The sequence below is a fragment of the Sturnira hondurensis genome, unplaced genomic scaffold (assembly GCF_014824575.4).
Source record: "Sturnira hondurensis isolate 20B ecotype Veracruz unplaced genomic scaffold, ASM1482457v3 Scaffold0002840, whole genome shotgun sequence".
In the NCBI taxonomy this organism is placed as follows: domain Eukaryota; kingdom Metazoa; phylum Chordata; class Mammalia; order Chiroptera; family Phyllostomidae; genus Sturnira; species Sturnira hondurensis.
This window is the reverse complement of record NW_028075471.1, coordinates 28,961,969-28,980,238: the sequence shown is the minus strand read 5'-3', so window position 1 is coordinate 28,980,238 and position 18,270 is coordinate 28,961,969. Positions and strand designations below refer to the sequence as shown.

At 44.9% G+C, this 18,270-nt stretch overlaps 1 protein-coding gene across 1 annotated transcript; it reads right to left on the bottom strand.

Moving 5' to 3' along the window:
* On the bottom strand, nucleotides 1-17,909 carry LOC118983546 (retinitis pigmentosa 9 protein homolog). Its single transcript, XM_037041171.1, has 7 exons — nucleotides 17,843-17,909; nucleotides 14,704-16,740; nucleotides 10,942-10,972; nucleotides 9,587-9,716; nucleotides 4,058-4,149; nucleotides 1,858-1,919; nucleotides 1-575 (listed from the first exon to the last, which is right to left on the bottom strand). The coding sequence occupies exons 2-7, from the start codon at nucleotides 14,880-14,882 to the stop codon at nucleotides 380-382; spliced, it is 690 nt and encodes a 229-aa protein (XP_036897066.1). The 5' UTR covers nucleotides 14,883-16,740; nucleotides 17,843-17,909; the 3' UTR covers nucleotides 1-379.
* Between the last annotated feature and the right edge of the window lie 361 nt (nucleotides 17,910-18,270).

Genomic DNA, 18,270 nt, shown 5'->3' with positions numbered 1-18,270 from the left:
AAGAACACAGGAAGGTCCAGCCCGCAGGCTGGAAACTCAGCAGCCTCACTGTGGAGGGTCACAGTGCACGGGGGTGGGGCACGTCCTCAGAGCCCTCAGTCCTGTCACCCCGCCATGTCTCAGGAATCACAAACCCCAGTGACCAGCAGGACCACACTGGAAAGAGCTTTCCTGCCAGAAGTCAGCTGCTGTCTGGAGCAAGCACCTGGGAAGGTGTGAGTCCCTCTCTGCTGGTCACACCTTCACTGGAAGGTAGATGAGAACGCACACGTGTGACACCAGGCAGCCTCACTGGCGTCCTTTCTGACCCCATGGTCCCCTGCCCTTTGGCCCCAGTGTCCAATCCCCGAGACGAGAGTCTGAACAAGCCCGGCGTCAGTCAGTCCGAGTCTGAGCTCTCCTGTGACTTGGAAGACTTGTGCTTTCGTTTCTTCTTCTTCTTCTTTTCTTTTTTCTTTTTCTTGTGTTTTTCTTTCTTCCTCCTCTTCTTGGGTTTCTCCTCCTCTGAGGAGCTGGAGCTGCTCCCATCGTCATCTGAGGTGGAATCTTCCAGTAACTGCTTTAACTGTTGTATCCTGCACAGGTGAGATTGGTCAGAGGACCATAATCAGTAACTTAACTTAAAAAAACTTTTAGATGTAAGATTAGCAGTGAGGGTAACAAAAATCACAAAATAATCATTTTTGTTTCTGCATGTTTTCCACATCCTCATCCCCATCCATGGCTATTTCACAGGACTGCAACCAGTGTGCAAGCCTTCTGTGTTCTTTTCAGTGTCCTACATGTTTCTGCATCTTTCTTCTTTTACTCTGGGAAAATGTTTGTTAAAGCCGGGGACGGTGGGACAAGGAAGGGCCTGACATAGAAGCAGCAACAGGAGAGAGCCCCAGCAGGGCTGCTGTCAGTTCACTGGAAGGTGAGAGAAAGGGGGGTCTTGGAGACAGGTTCAGGGGGTCATCCCAGGATGAGCTGTCGCTGCCCACGACTCCCCTGGTTGCAAATCTTATGGGTACCCTTATGGTCTAGGAGACAGAAAACTCACTTGAAAAGGAGATTCCAGTGGGCGTGCCCCAAGGAGAGTGTGTCTACATGTTTCTATAGGCCCTGCTGTTACAACTTCCAACAGATACATACGCTCCTAAATCACCCCCCACTGCTCTGGTTCAGACTAGGTAATCTACCTCTTCAAGATTTATAATGCAAGACCACCAATTTTGGGGGGAAAACCCCTCTTGTGTTTTCACTATCTTTATTCATGTTTAAGAATAATTATTAACAATAGCTCAAATCCCTAAAGACATGGGAGAAGATAAACTAAATGAGACGTAAGAAAGAACCAATCACACAGCTGAACCAGACCCCACAGCGCGGGCTGCCAACATCAACCCTCCACGACACAAACGTGCCGGGCCACGCCCACTGCTTTAAACTCACCCAGATGGAACCCGCTGCCCGTTCATTCCCTGTGCACCGGCCTGCGCAGCGATTACTCTTGCCCTCCAAGTGGGTCATCGTTGAAGCGCCATATTTATTAGATCACTTTTCCCACTTATGGTAATACAATTTACAACTTTAAGCCCTGGCTGGTGTGGCTCAGAGAGACTGAGCACGGGCTGAGAACCAAGGGATCGAACCAATTCAAGGAATTGAACCTGGTTCAATTCCCACTCAGGGCACAGGCCTGGACTGAGGGCCAGGTCCCCAGTGGGGGCCAGGTGAGAGGCAACCGCACAATGATGTTTCTCTCCCTCTCTTTCTCCCTCCCTTCCTTCCCTCTGGAAATGAATACATAAAATCTTAAAAAAACACAAAAAACAATACTTTAAGAAGATATTGTTATCATCAGGGGACCCTCACCTTATATCCTTCTCGTGTCTTTTATTCTCTCGTATGATGTCATACATGGGATCCTCATGTGCCTTGCGGGTTAGACAAGGTTAAGATTGGGTTAGACTGCATGGGCCATCGTTAAATAAATATTATATCCTTATGTTATTAACACCAATTATGTTTTTCCAGTTTGCTATAGTTTTTTAAAACATGTTCTAAGTCTTCCTAAGGCTGACCATCACTGCAAACTCATTGAGGCTGTGAAAAAAAATTTCCAATTGGAAAAAATAAGACACAATTTAAATATCCTTTATAAGAAAATAGCCCTGGCTGGTGTAGCTCAGTGGATTGAGCACGGGCCTGCGAACCAGAGGATCGAGGTTCGATTCCCAGTCAGGGCACACGATTGGGTTGCAGGCCAATTTCCGACAGGGGCCAGTTCCCTGCAGGGAATGCACGAGAAGCAACCATACATGGATGTTTCCTTCCTCTCTCCTTCCCTTCCCCTCTAAAGATAAATAAATAAAATATATATAAAAAAAAAAAAGAAAAAAAAAAAAAGAAAATAAACCCTGGCAGAATCATGAGTCACTATTTAGGGGAGAAATATTGAGGTTATTCTCTTTGTTCTATGTGGACAGATGAATAAGAGATAGTATTTAAAAAATGAATTATAAGAATGAAACATTTATAAGTACATAAAAATAGATGTTAAGTACCCTAAACAAAGCCTTGAACTATTATAGCAAGTACAGATCATTTAAAATGACTTGAATTCCTAAAAATAAGTATACATTTATGGGAAATGTTATGGTATGTGAATTACCTCAATTTTTAAAAAGAAAAACATATTTATTGTAGAAACTTTAGATATTACAAAAAATTCAATTAAAAAATCTATTATCTTACTACTCAAGGGATAATTACTATTAACATTTGGTCTTTTTCTTTCACCAATTATTCATAATTTATGAAAAAATCATAATTATTTTACATATACAACTCTATTGCTTTTCACTTTTTGTCATGAACACTTTCCTATTAACATTATACATTCTTCTAAAACATAATCTCTAGTGGCTAAATAATTTTTGTTACAGTATTTTATGTTGCTATGTTGGACTATTGCTTCCTATTTTCCTTTAGTTTCCCATTTTTCAATCATATAATTAATTATGAAAGTTATCCTGATACATACATACTCAGCTGTGTATATATTGATGTTCACTTACGTCCTTAAGGTAAATTCTTAGAAGTAGGATTTCTGAGTCAAAAAATAAAAAAAGAATATGTTTAAAGTTTTTGAGGTTTATTACCACTCTGTGTTCTATAGAATCTATAAAAATTGACATTCCATGTAGAAGTGGAATGGTCAATCAAAAGTTACTTAAGACTATCAAAAAAGAAAACGGCATTTTAAATGGCTATAACACTTTGTGGGATGCCTATGGATCCCAGTTTGACACGTGCTGAAGGCCTTAGCCATCCGGATGGCAGCGTGCTTCACCGGGCAGACGCAGGTGCCAATGGTCAGTTAATACCTCGGGGAAGTGACTGTTAAAATCAAGTGAGGAAAGGGGAGGTTTCTTTTGCTGTCATCTAAAGTGAATATACAGACCTGGCTGGTATGGCTCAGAAGATTGGGCAACCGAAAGGTCACCAGTTAGATTCCCAGTCTCGGCACATGCCTGGGTTGCAGGCCAGGTGCCCAGATGGTGGGGTGCAAGAGGCTCTTGCACATTGGTGTTTCTCTCCCTCTCTTTCTCCATCCCTTTCCCTCTCTTTAAAAATAATTAAATACAATCCTTAGAATATAAAGAGCATATATAACTTATATATACATTTCTTATAATTTAAATACACCTAATTTTAGATAAAGATTGGGAAACTAAAACCCTAATTTTAATTTCACAAATCATGTTTCATAACATAATTTTTTATGTAAGTTAAACAAATGATTGAATAAATAACAGTGCCTGCTTCAGAAAAAGAAGCACCATTCCCAAGGCATCAGCAAGTCACACTTTAGTAAGAAGTTAGTTTTTTTGTAAATGTAACTAATCTGTCACAAATTTTCAATTAAACAGAGATGCAGTTGACACCAGATGTGGCCAAAAGGTTTCTGTGAATATATTTTCCGTGAACCTCCAGTTCACTCATGACTGCCTGATTCATGGGTATTCACCACTTTTGTAAACGTAAATTGACACTCTGGGGTTCTACTTACGACTCGGAACTGTTCTAACTTTTGGTTGCCTTTGATAAAGAAAGGGCATTCTTTGTCGCCTGTGCGGTGACCATACCGTTTACAGCGCCAACCTAAAGACAAAGAAGAAAAGGAAATACTTCTGTAAGATAATACGGTTTCATTTAATGAAGGTAAAGAATCAGTAGATCACACTGAAGTTTTTGGTTGTTGAACGCCAGTTCTAAACACAAATGCCATCAGTGAATGAACCATGTAAGATCCTAGCAAATTGAGATGGTCAGAAACACAGAGTCGTGGGCCCACCCAGAAATACTGATGCAAACTTGAATTTCAAAAGATTCACTGGTGATTTGCAGACATATTACAGTTTAAGAACCCCTGATCTAGATAACACTACACCCAATAAAATGAATGAAGGTATGTATAGTATATATGTCTTTTATCATGTCCGGGATGAATCTAAGTTTTGTGGGGACTGGGAGGCAGGGGGATCTTTAGGGGAAAAAATATCTTGCCTTGACAAATTTGACAAAATCATATGACCATGCCGTCACATTGATGAGCCCCTGCAGGCCTCTGACAGGCACAAGTGAGGTGCCCGGAAGCTTAAATGTCATTTATTTCGTGGTAAAACTGGCTCTGCTCCCAACCCAAAGACTCTTATTTTCCAAGTCAATGCAAATAACTACTGTATAAAATGCTAAGTGAAATACAACTACCTCATCAGAGCAGTGATTTTCAAACAAACAAACAAACAAAAAAACAAACCCTGTAGACTTCTGGGTAAAGATGGCATCTAAACATATTTATCTGCTTTCATTCCTTTCCTGAGAAATCATAAAAATGACAATGAAGAGAATTCTTTTCCAAAGGAATAACCCAGGAAGTATGTCAACAATGGCCAACGGATGGTCTCTATAAATCTGTTCCTGCAGACAAGCATTGACGGTAGTTGCAAATTTGCCCAAATCAACTTAGGTGAAACCCTGGGAATTAACCAAAGGCTTGCCAGGACCTGAGGAGCATTCATGCAAGGAAAACTAGTAAACCTTGGTAAGAACAGCAAATTCCAGGCATTTTCACTGGACCCACTCCCAACCCCCTCCCACCCCTCGTACAAGTCTTGACAAGATGCAGCCTTACAACCACGGAGACGTGACGGCAGCAGGTTGGACCCTCGGAGGGGGAAGACGTGGTTTGTGCAACCCTCAAAAAGCCCCCACGCCAGCTGAAAATCCACAAATATCTTCTGAGTCCGCCAAAACTTAACTTCCTACTGAGAAAGCCTTGATGATAACTTACATAGCTGGTGAACACATATTTTGTATGTTATATGTATTATGTATATGTAAAACAGAGCAAGCTAGAGAAAGGAAAATGCCATTCAGAAAATCATAAGGAAGAGAAAATACATTTATAATACTCATTGAAAAAGGTCTGTGTATAAGTGGACCCATGCCGTTCAAACCCACGCTGGGGTTCCATCTACTACTCTGCAACTGCTCAGATTTTTTAAAAAATTGTGGAAAACTACAGGCAGACCTCGGGGACATGGTGAGTTTGGTTCCAGACCATCACAATAAAGTGAGTATTGCAATACAGCAAGCTGTAATCTTTTTCTTTTAGATTTTATTTATTTATTTATCTTTAGAGGGGAAGGAGAAAGGGAGAGAAACATCAATGTATGGTTGCCTTCATGTGTCCCCTACTGGGAACTGGCCTTCAGGGAACCAGCCTGCAACCCAGGCATGTGCCCTGACTGGGAATCGAACGACGATCCTCTGGTTCACAAGCCTGTGCTCAATCCACTGAGCTACACCAGCCAGGGCCAAGCTGTAATCTTTTTGTTGGCGGAAGGACTTGCCTTCAATTTGTAAATAACATGGCATTTATGAAGTGCAATAAAATGACGTTTGCCTGTACACACAACATAAAATTTACCATCATCACCATCCATCTCCATGGCTCTATTCCTTTGTAAAACTGAAACTCTATTCCCATTAAACAGTAACTCCCCGTTCCCCACTCCCCCTACCCCCCCTACCCAGGAATTCAGCAGCAATCACTGTTCTTTTTTCTGTCTCTAGGACTGTGAGTGCCCTAAGTACATCACATAAGTGAAATCGTCGGGACAGTCCTTGTCTTTCTGTGACTAGCTTATGTCACTCAGTGTACTGCCCTCAAGGCTCATCCATGTTGTGGCATGTGGCAGACTCCCTCCCTTTTTAAGGCTGCATAGTATTTCATTGTCCGTATTCTCCGCATTTTGTCTTTCCACGCATCCGGCGATGGGTACCAGCTGCTTCTGCCTTTTGGCTGCTGTGAATGATGCTGCTGCGAATGTGGGTGTCCAAATATCTCAATATCCTGCTTTCAGTTCTCCTCGGTATACACCCAGAAGCAAAATTGCTGGATCACGTGGCCATTTTATTTTTAATTTTTTGAGGAAGCACAATACTTTTTCCCACAGTGGCTGCTGTACCACTCACAGTCCTACCAACACTACGCCATGGTTCCAGTTCCTCCACATTCTTGCCAGCATTTTATTTTATTTATTTATTTTTAAAGTAGCCACCCTAGTGGTTATGAGGTGGTGCCTCAGTGTGGTTTTCATTTGCATTTCCCTAATGATTAGTGCTGTTGAGCATGCTTTTGTGAGCTTACTGGTCATTTGTATATATATTCATACCATCCTCGGAAGAATGTCTATTCAAATCTTTCGCCAAATTTTAATCAGCTTGTTTTTTTGTTGCTGTGTTAGGAATTCTCTGTACATCCTTTACCAGGTGTATGATTTGCAAATATTAATGTTTTCTCCCATTTTGTCAATTGCCTCTTTATGCGATTGATAATATCTTTTATTCCTGAAATTTTACAATTTTCATGAAGTCAAATTCGTCTATTTTTTCTTTTGGTTCCTGTGCCTTCGGCCAAAGAAACCATGGCCAAATCCCATTTCGTGAAACTCAGCTCTTCTTAGTTTTCTTCTAAGAGTTTTATAGTTTTAGGTCTTACACTGAAGTCTTTGATCCACTTAGAGTTAATTTTGGTAAATATTAGAGAAGGGCCCAACTTCATTCGTTTGCAAATGGAGATGCAGTTTTCCCAGCACCATTTGCTGAAAAGACTGTCTGTCCTGTCCCCACTCATGGCCTCGACACCATTGTCACCTTGTCCAAAGTGATTCCACTGCATAAGTGGGGCTTTATTTCTGGGCTCTCTGCTCTCTTCTGTTGGTCCACGTGCCTGCCTTTCCGCCCGGACCACACTGCTCTGATCACCGTAACCTGTGACATCAGGAAGTGTGAGCCCTCCAGCTGTGTTCTCTTTTTCCAAGATTCTCCTGGCTGTGTGGGGTCCCTGAGATTCCAGATGGATTCTAGGGTGGGTTTTTCTATTTCTGAAAAAAAAATTTATACTGGGATTATCATAGTAATTGTACTGAACCTGGAGATCACCTTGTGTGGTATCAATATCTTCAAAATATTAAGTCCTCCAATCCATGAATATGGGATGTGCTGCCATTTACTATGTTACCTTTAATTAGTTTTGGCCATGTTTACAGTTTTCATTGCGTCAGTCTTTCATCTCTGGTTAATTCCTAAGCATTTTGTACTTTTTGATGTTTCTATATACTGAATCACTTCAGTATGTTCCTTTTCAGATTGTCCATTGCCACCGTAGAGAAATGCAACTGATTTTTGTGTATTGACTTTGCATCTTGCAACTTTACCAAATTCGTTTATTAATTCCAAAAGTTTTTAATTTTTGTACCATCATTAGGTATTGCTTTCTGATACAATTTTCTACATATAAAATTGTATCAGAAAAGCTGATTTTTTTAACCAAGCAAATTATAGAATCTGTAAAATAAAGATGTTCCTTTAAAGGTCCTGAAAATTATATCCCCTACAAATCCATTCTAAAGGAAGTTCTGAGAGGATGTGCTCCACCATAACAAGAGAATTGAACAACAAAGACGACTCAACATGCAGGAAGCAGGACTTCCGACTCAGGAGGCGGCCAACAGAAACTGCAGAAGGATGGTGTCTTAGAGTCAGCTCAGGCGACCGCAGCAAAATGCAGACACTTATTCCCTCCCAGTGCTGGAGATGGGAAGTTCAAGATCAGGGTGCCAGCGAGGTCAGTTTCTGATGAGCGCTCTCTGTGTACTCACACAGGGGACACAGAGAGGGTAGCTCTCTGGCTTCTCTTCTAAAACAAACCAATCACACCAGGAGAGCCATCCTTATTGTTTCATATCACCCTAGTCATTTCCCAAAGGCCCCATCTCCCAATACCATGTCAGTGGGAGTCAGGGATCAAACATATGAACTCGTGGAGGGGTGGGTGGGTCAGGTAGGGTAGGGGCAAGGGGACACAGATATTCAATCCCTAACACACAGTGAAGCGAGACCCCTGGAGGGTTGGCAGTAAATATGTTCAGAAACACGAAACAAGACTGAATACTTCAAGCATTTGAAGGTCTTAAGATCCAAACTTGGGAATGACTTCGGGTTGAATAAGAAATAAGTACATGGAAATTTAAAAAACAACAAAAATCACAAGTGAACAAAACAAACACTCCCCCCTAAAAAACAACAAAACAACAGCAACAACAAAACAAGATAATCACTAATTCTGGGGAAAGTAAGAGCGTTCTCAGGACGCTTGAGAGAAAAAGCAGTCAGTTTACCATGTGACTCAGTTCTGAATATAATCATAAGAGAACAAAGACCAAAGACTGACTGAGCCAAAATTATGACAACACTCTTCCCGGGAAGATGAGGTATAATGAGGGTATGTGTGTGGTGTGAGCGGCAGTGAGCTGAATTCTCATCATCCATTGTACAGTGTCAGCAGGTAATGCCCACACCTGAAAAATCATATGGTACAAGCACAACCTTCAGACACAAGAAATACCAAGATAACCAACCAAAAGTCCTTTGGTGGGAATGGAGAAAAAGAGAAAAGGAACGGCTACTTTAATTATGCTCACGAAGAATCTTTGTACACACAGATGTCTTTAACAGGCTGCCGGACCCTTTCTTCAAATGCCACCTTGTGCAGGACGCAGGTGCTGCTGCTCTGGAGGGGTGCGGGTGCACACGCAGAGCTCTGCCTGGCCCAAACCCACCCTCTGTGGCCTGTGGCTCCTCTCAGGATGAACTTCAACACCACCAATGGAGGTAACTGACTGAGGCAAGACCCAAAGGGACCTGCTGCCCGATGCATCCCTTGTCCCCCACGGCACTGCTGCCTCGCAAGACCCTTTCTGTTGCAGGAATACTACACAAGAGTGCACTCCAAAGGCAGCTCCCGTCCTGTGGGAAGACTGCTGCACTTGGAGGCAGAAGCCCTGGAGTCACGCCTTTGCTGTACCTCTTACCTCGGGCCACTTACTGACACGTGCAAGTTGGGGTCCGAATCTAGAAAACATGCTGTGACTTTAACAGAGCGAGGTGAAGGAAAGGATAAATGTGCTTTGTGACTCGTGGTCTGAAACTTGCGTGTGTTCAGGAGGACTGGACGCACTTCCACACTCACACTGCATGACTTTGACCTCCTTCCCCAGCGGCATCCAAAGGCCTTTTGTTGGTGCGTGAGCCAGAAACTCCCTGGCGTGTTCATTGCCCGGTACATCTGGTATACAGTCTTCTGGCCTAGTCTCATCTTCCTAAAACAGAAAACAGTGTAACTGATACGGCCAAAAAGCATGGGAATTCTCTTCCACCTGCTTCAGAACACAGCATCTCCCAGCTTCCTCTGGGGGTGAAGCTGCCACTTACTTACTAACCCTCCCAGGAACTGGAAGGACAATGAGACCGGACAGATAAATGGAAATAACTGCACCAGAGGAATTACATCATGAGAAGGAAGCAGCTATTTTTGGAGAAAAGTTACTAATGAAGCAAAATAGAAATCTGTCCTTCATAGGAATGACTTGTGAGCTCTATCTAAATTTTAATGAATATTACATTCTAAGATCACAAAAAGGATTTTCAACTGGCCTGGCTAAGTGGTTCAGTTGGTTGGAGCATTGCCCCATAACCAAAAGACTGGGGGTTCGATTCCCAGTCAGGGCACATAGACAGGTTGTGTGTTTGTGCCCCTAGGTTGGGTCACGTATGGGAGGCAACCAATTGATGATTCTCTCTCACATCAATGTCTCTCTCTCTCTCCCTTCCTCTCTCCAAATCAATAAACATATCCTCAGGTGAGCATTAAAAAAATAAAAGGTTTCACTACCCTGAACTCTTTGTGAAATGAGACAAGGTATACAGATCATTAAACGAAGCTGTCAAGAATAGAATTAGCTTATTCTACCTTGAAGGCCACTGTCATGCTTTCCAGTCACACACATGCTGTATCTCTGATATGCCTCTTCATTCCTGAATAACCATAGTGATAATTAAGGAGTTTTTTTGTCCAGCTTCCATGAATATTAAATTTACAATGAAGTAATTTAAAATCCTTTTTTAATTAAAAGTTTAAATCCTGAAACTGAAAAGGCTGCTTTGGTTTTGAACCACTCCTCTAAGTCTCCCCCCCCCACCCCCCAATCCTGTGAGAGGAGGGTCTCCTGCACCAGGGATTGGGGGCTGGACCAGCACCAGGGCCCCCCAGGGTCTGCTGGGGAGAAGCGGGTGATGATGGCAGAGGAGCAGACGCAAGCCTGCCCCGGTTTCTAGGGAACAGACACTGGGCTGATGAAATTTCTACAAAGCACCAGGCCTGTGACAGAGCCCGAAGTGTGTGACTGGCATCTGCAGCGAAGAAACAGGACCCTTGTGAAGGAGGTTCAAAACCACAGGCAGCTGTTTGCATAACAAGTGACTGAGCCTGAGCACTGAGTCTGACACACCTGAGAGAATAACGGAAGGGACAAACTTCACACTGACCTTGATAAGCCCAGGAGGAGGTTTCTCGTAACTAGAAAGAAAAGAAAAAACCACCATCAACCAGGAGCATGACACACTTTTAAGGAGCAAAAAGCAACTATAGGCTGAAATAAAAAGGATGTTTTTAATAAAAACCTAAAAAACATTATGACTAAAATGGGTAGTATGAAATATGCCCAGCATTCAAGAGATCCATATCAATAAACTGATGGTATACCACATCCTGCTGAGATCCAGAACTTCAATTCATTCAAACTATAACTAACTTGGTGTCTTAGCACAATGATTTCACTTTGGACAGAAGGGAAAGCAAGAGATTACGGGAAAAACGAGAGGTAAGAAGGCCCTTGAGTTCATTATGGTTCCAAATTGTCATTATAGTTGCCAGGTTGTTGACGTAGCATAACTTTCATTTACTCAGCACTGCGGAGCTAGGGCTGGGGAGGTGGGCAGCGCTTTCACTCTCCCCTGGATGAGGAGGGTGTGGCAAGGGGGCGGGGCAAAGCTGGAGGGAAGGGCTTGTGGTAGGCGGAGGAGTGAAGGTGATCTGTCCCAGAGGCTCTCCCTTCCATTTCCTGGCCTGACTCCATTCAAGATCCTCCCATCCAGGTCCTTGCCCAAGACTGAGCCCACCCTGGCCAAGCCAGCCGCCCCAGCCTCTCAGCTCTCTGACCGCGCTCCACTCCAGAACCGACCTCACTGGATTCCAGGCGCAGGACCCCTGCAGGAGGCCTGGACTACAGGCAGCATTCAGTAAAGAAAACTGCTAGATTGAGTATGGGAATGGCTGCGTGGGAACGCATTTTCCCTTCGCTTTGCAGACTGCCCGGTCCCTGAGGGCACACGTCACCCCTGGGCTCCCAGTGCACCTGGACTTTGCACAACTCTGCAGGAGCTGCCGGAAACGCTTCTGGGTTCCAAATCTGCGAATCTGCCCTGAACACTCACTCTCATTTTAAAGTATTTACTCACTATTGGCTATCAACCGGAAACCACACATCCCAGGCCTGTTCAATGCCTCCACAAGGAACACCTCATTTATGAGGACATCTGGGCACTGGCACTGGTTTAAAGTTGTGTCTTGACTCTAGAAACACGGAAATGGGGGAGCACCTACATGGTGAGCACAGGGCTAATTTTCCAAGTTTTCTGTAATGAAATGTATTGCTTTCATCACTAGCAAAACATTAATAAATGTCAAAAGAGAGAATTAGATATTGATATGGGACAATACCTCTTTATAACTGTCCCAATAAAGGATGTTCTGTTTTCTGGGGGTAAAAGACTCCTCGCCCCCCAGCAGTATGCCCCAGTCCTACAACGATGTGGCCGTGGCCCCTCCTGTCCAGGGGGCAGCACTGCGGAGCAGAAACCCATGGGCTCTGGAGACACACTCTTGGCTGAATTCGGATTTGTTCTCCCTGCTGTGTACTTTGGGCAAGTTGCTTAACCCCCAGGAGCCTACATTTCCTCATGGGTGAATATTTCACAGCACACACGGGAGGGGCACTCCACGACACTGGCTTCTGCCCCATCTGTGGAAGATGTTCTGATGATCTCGGTGCCTCTGGAGGCAGCTCAAGACTGGACCACTAGCATCACACGGCCTGGGTTCAGCACAGGGGGGAGAAAAGGGCTTGAGGGGAGGTAAGTAACCAATGCTACAGCTTTCCTAAGTGGACAGAGCAGGATCTGCCCCACGAATATCACACTGTGAACACCTGGGCATGAACAGACTTAGCTGCCTAGGTGTTAGACAGTACTTTTCCAAAGCAAATGTATAAAGTATTTTCTAACACAAAGTGGTAGCAAGACATAGGTAAAACTTAGCAGTATCACTGGAAATCTGCATAAATTGGGAAAACGATACAGTTCACCGACAAGTGTTCGTTAGAAACCCTACTGGTGCCCCTCATGCACAGAGACTGCAGCCTATCGACCCAATAATCCATCCTTCCAGCCACAGGAGTTGTGCACACAACGACACATGGCCAAACTGAAATCCAAGTTCCTGAAAAATATGTAACTGCTATTGCCAAGATGAAAAGAAGTGTGATGGAAATACACATTTGTTAATCTATGATTAGCAATGGCATTGCCTAAAAAGTTCGTTTCACAACTGTTTTCACAAATTTAAAGGAAGGCGGTTGATGGTTTTTCCTAAGGCTAAACAATTCATTGATTTAACCTATTAAGGATAATTCTCAAAGTTTAAGGTAATATTTCACTCCTATATATAACAGATTTGGAAATGGAAGTATGTTAATGGACGGTTGGGCTTCTGCACTCCGAAGTCCACAGGTATCTTTGCAGTACTTTTTAAGATTTTATTTATATGTTTATTTATTTTTTTAGAGAGAGGGGAAGGGAAGGAGAAAGAGAAGGAGAGAAACATTGATGGGTTGCCTATTGCATGCCCCCAGCTTGGGACCTGGCCAGCAACCAAGGCGTGTGCCCTGACTGGGGATTGACCTTTTGGTCTGCAGGCAGGGGCTCAACCCACTGAGCCACACCAGCCAGGGCACAGTTCATTCTTAATATTGAAAAAAACTGGTGGAGGTCATTACTTTGTACCATCTGAGAAGCCAATTGTTCGTTCATTCAGACTGGAATAAATTGCTCTGTGTAGTAAGAAGACATTTATGTAAGAGTGGAAAAACATTATCTTCCCTATTGTGTATGGGGCAAGAAACCTCTAATTTGGCAGACTGCACCAAACAGAGTCCCTGACGGGGCCGGGACTGTGGGTGCCTGCCATGCAAGGGCAACTGTGGGTTGCCTGTCCTGCAACCACTGCCCTACTGGGGTGACATTCAGCTCAAGGACCACACTGGAAAGAGCAGGCCGGGCTCCAAGAAAGCAATGCATCGTGTGTCAAAGCTCAAGGGGCACTGACTCCTACAGCTGCTTACAGGATCGCAGAATGACGGACAACAGGGAAGGTCATTAACGCAACCTCCTCCCACCTGGCGTTTCAATCTCCTTTACAACCTACCCTCTTTCCAGTGGTTACCTGTACCCTTCTTGACCCTCCAGGAGCTGGGAGCCCAGTGCTTCCTAAGTCGGGCTAGGCTCACCTGCAAGAGTGTGTGTATGTGTCCTAACTCTTCCCTGAGCTGGAATGGCCTCTTGGAAGCTTCCACTCCTAATCCGGGTTAAAGTCCTCCGAGCTGGGGAGCAAGCTTAACACTCTCTTCTACCTGTCCGGCCACCTTGGCAGTAGTTAGGGACAGGTCCCTCACGCCTTTGTTTATTCTTACCAAACTAATGTTACAGAACTGCGTTTTCTCTTCCCTTAGTAACAGAAACGAAAAGACTGCATCAGGGTCACAGTGGGCCCTGTGACCTGAACACCGTTAAAGGACAAGGTCCGAAGCGCACTTCTCTCGTATTCAGTGTCCAAATCCAGGGACAGCGCCTAATAGAGCCCAGGCAAAACTCGGACACCGAGGCACGTGGACAGCAACAGCCGCTCAGCGCTGCGGGAGCTCCCCCTGCCCCCCCCTCCGCCTCCCGCCCCCCGCGTGCGCCCCGGAACCTGGGGGTGGGGCCTGCGTTCCCTCCCCACTCAGCCGGCCGCGGGGAGCCGGGCACCGACCTTCCCTTCCGTTTTTAGGGCGGCAGCAAGGCGAGTGCGCGGGGCCCGGGATCCGTAACCCAACTGGGCCGCCTGCCCCCTACAGGCGGATCTCCAATGACCCGCCTGTGGCGCCTAGGCGGCGCCCATTACTCGCAGGAGCCCGGAGGCGGGCGGGGACTCACAAGGACTCCAGGTGCTTGAGCTGCTGCAGCTGCTGCGCGTCTTGTCGCCGCCGCTTCTGTTCCCGGCGCCGCTGCAGCTCCTGATCCCGCGGCTCTCGCGGCTCCCGCGGTTCCCGCGGCTCCCGCGGCCGCCGCGTGCCCCTGGCCCTAGAGTCTTCGTGCCCGGGCCGGGACGACATGGTGGCCCGCTCAGCTCGGGCAGCGGGAAGGACGGCACTTCCTCCGTGCCGCGCGCGTCGGGTCACTGCAGCGCCCGCTCCCGCCGCCGCCCCGCCGACTGAGCCCGGAGTCCCGGCAGAGGCCTCTGGTCCCCGCCTCCCGCGTGCGGCCTTCAGTCCTTGCTCGGAGAGCAGAGTCTCCCGCAGCTGGGCGGGTTGGTGCCCGGACGTCAGAGAGCGCCCCCTGGCGGCAGCCGAGAGCTACGGATGCTGGCGGTTGGATGCCCTTCCCCGCTGCCCGGGGACCACTAGAACGTGCGATCCCTGGTTAAAACTGTGTGTTGCTTTTAGACAAGGTTTCGGAATATATACGGAGTGCTTTTATGTGCTGGTCGTTGAGCTAAGCCCTTAATAGGATCTGATTTATTCTTTAAAAACTTAATTTCTGGTACTACTTTTATGTATTAATGTATATTAATTTTATAGATATGGAGACTGAGGCCCAGAGCCAGGATGCAAAAGTGTTTGGTACTTAGCTAGATTGTATTTTTAAAGCGTTATCTAATATATGTTTATAATAATTGGTTTAGCTTTAACATAATGGAATAAACCACAAAGGAAGTGAAAGTAATAGCATAGGGAATATTTCCCTCAAACGTGGTATTCAATATAATTACTACCTAAACTATCTGGGGAGATGTTTCATATTTATTACAGGAAGTCCAAATAAACACACAAAGGACTATGAGCAGACATGCAGTGTCACACTGATGTGTCCCCAAACTTGGAAATCAGGTTTCCACAATCCAACTGTTCTGGGCCTAGCAATGCCTTGCAAGACATTCCCCATCTTGTCAAGAAGAATGTAGTCTCAGGAAGATGTTTGAGAAGCAAAGAAAATGTAACTCAACAGAAGGAAGGGGGGGTGGACACAGAATCTACAAAGGGAGAGCTCAAGGAAAGCAATGAGGCCGCGTTTGCTCAGCAAACAAACTGTAAGCACACCTGAGAGTGTTCTGGTCGCTACAGGAAAATATGCACCATTTGGAATAAGGTACAAAATGGACTGAACTTGGTCCCATGTTAAAGAAAACAGCCTCCAAGACTAGGCACACCCCTGTGCTGATTCCATTCTCACCCAGCAACATTCGGACAGTGTACCACATCAGACCGCACCACGAGGAGTAGGGTGTTCAGTCTGATTGCAGGACTGAGGTCAGAGGAAAGGTGTCTCTCCTACTATAAGTCAAAAACTTGACATTGTGATTTAAAATGTAATATGACTTTGGCCATTGTGGCAAACTGTACTCTACACATTGGCTGCCATCATCTCTCCGATCTTGCTTGTTGTCTGCAAATGAGCTTGACCCTCCTCCCATGGAGAGGTAAGCCCTGTGTCTCTTTCCTTGAATCCAGACCAGCCTGGGTGATATGCTTGTAACCAGCAGACAGAAGTGGAAGGGAAGCCCCATCCTATTTGAGTTTAGGTCGGAAAAGGACATTCGGCCTTTGCTTGGTTCTCTTGAAATGTTCTCTCCTGAAGCCTTCAGAGAGGTCAGCTGTTCCCCTGCCCTGGAGGCCACTATGCTGTGAGGAGACCCAAACTAACTCCTGGGGAGAGATCCTGTGAAGAGGCCCTGAAAAACACACAATAGTAAAGAACAAACAAAAACAACAACTACAACAACAAAAGAACAAAATGAAGAGTCTTTGAGACTCAATAAACAGAGGGGGCCAGGGCAGGCCCCACTGCCTGATATCGTGCACACCAGAGATGAATCTAAGAGGCTGGGCTGGGACAGTTCTGCCCCTCAAACAGGCTGGGTTGGGACAGTTCTGCCCCTCCTAGGGTGGCTTTGTTCTTGGTCAAGATATGCCCCTAATGTAAAAGAAGGAAAACATAAAAAGAAAAAAAATACAAAACAGTCTTCAACCACAACCAGTGACCCTATAGCAAGCAAGCAAAAAAACTGAAAACTTTGGGATATACTTCTACACAGAAACTAATTGAGTTCTTCACACTTGCAGTTGAGTCTTAACTGATTCAAATATTTGCTTAACACAATGATTTTATGTCTTTGCAGAAAGACCCAGGGTTTGATCATTCCATCTTAGCAGGTATTTTAGTCAAGACTCTTTTGAAAACAAAAAACCAAAATTCAAATCAAACTGTTTTAAGAAAAAAATAAAGGTATTTATTGTCTCATATATGTGCGATGTCATGGGGTAGAGGTTCAGGAATGGCTGGACCTAGGTGCTGAAATGTTAGAGCCAGCAATTTCTCTTTCTCTCAGCTTTCCTTTGTATTGCCTCATTCTGATGGAGGTTCTTCCATTGTGGGGGCAAAGATGGCAACAACTTAGCAGCCCCAGCTGGTAGAAACTTTTCTCAGCTACATGTATTATACTCACTGGCTTAGCAAGGGTCATGCAGTTGTCATGGAAACAATCGCTGTGGTCAGGGAGAAAGCAATACTCGGACTAGTCAAACCTATGCCATGTGCCCACCCTAATTCCCAGGAGTGGGATTGGCTTTACCCAAGCCATATAGACTAACAGCATTAATAGGATGAATTATATTAATAGGCTTTCTATTTCAATAGAATAAGCTCTAATAGGAACAGTGAACACTTCTTTAGTGCTACATGAAGTTTCTCATTGGATTCTGGGATTGAATAAGATCTGTAATAATCTTTTTTTTAAATGCTTGGCAGGGTTTTTTTAAAAAAGATTTATTTATTTATTTATCCTTAGAGGGGAAGAAGGGAAGGAGAGAAGGAGAGAAATATCAATGTATGGTTGCCTCTCGTGAGTCCCCTGCTGGGAACTGGCCTGCAACCCAGGCATGTGCCCTGAATGGGAATTGAACAGCGATCGTGTGGTTCACAGGCCCTCGCTCAATCCACTGAGCTACACCAGCCAGGGCTTTGTAATAATCTTATAATGATCATGTTTTATCTTCATCTTACAGGGGAAACTTACCTTGCTGAAGGTCATTTAGGTAGTCCATATGTGATATGTATCATTCCTTCAATAAACTGTTGAATTCAGTTTGCTCATGTTTTATTTAGTATTTCTGCATTTTTATTTATGTATTAGATTGGTGCCCAGTTTCTCTCTCTCACTGTCATTGCCACATTTTAGTATCAGGTCTCTTTACATCTGCCGACCCTGAGAAAGAAGATATCTACTAAGCAGGGCTCCTGGTGGCTGACCTGGAATTGGAAAAACAGAGCCTAGCAGCCTGTTCCTACCCAGGGGCCTCTCTTGCAAACTAAACTTCAGGGAGAAGCCTGAACTGGATGGGTTGCCTGCATCGTGCTCCTGCCTTCCGAGCCAGGTCCTGGGCAGAGCAAAGTGGAGCATGGCACAGTGGAGAGGACCAGAGCAGAGCTGTCTAGCTGGAGAGG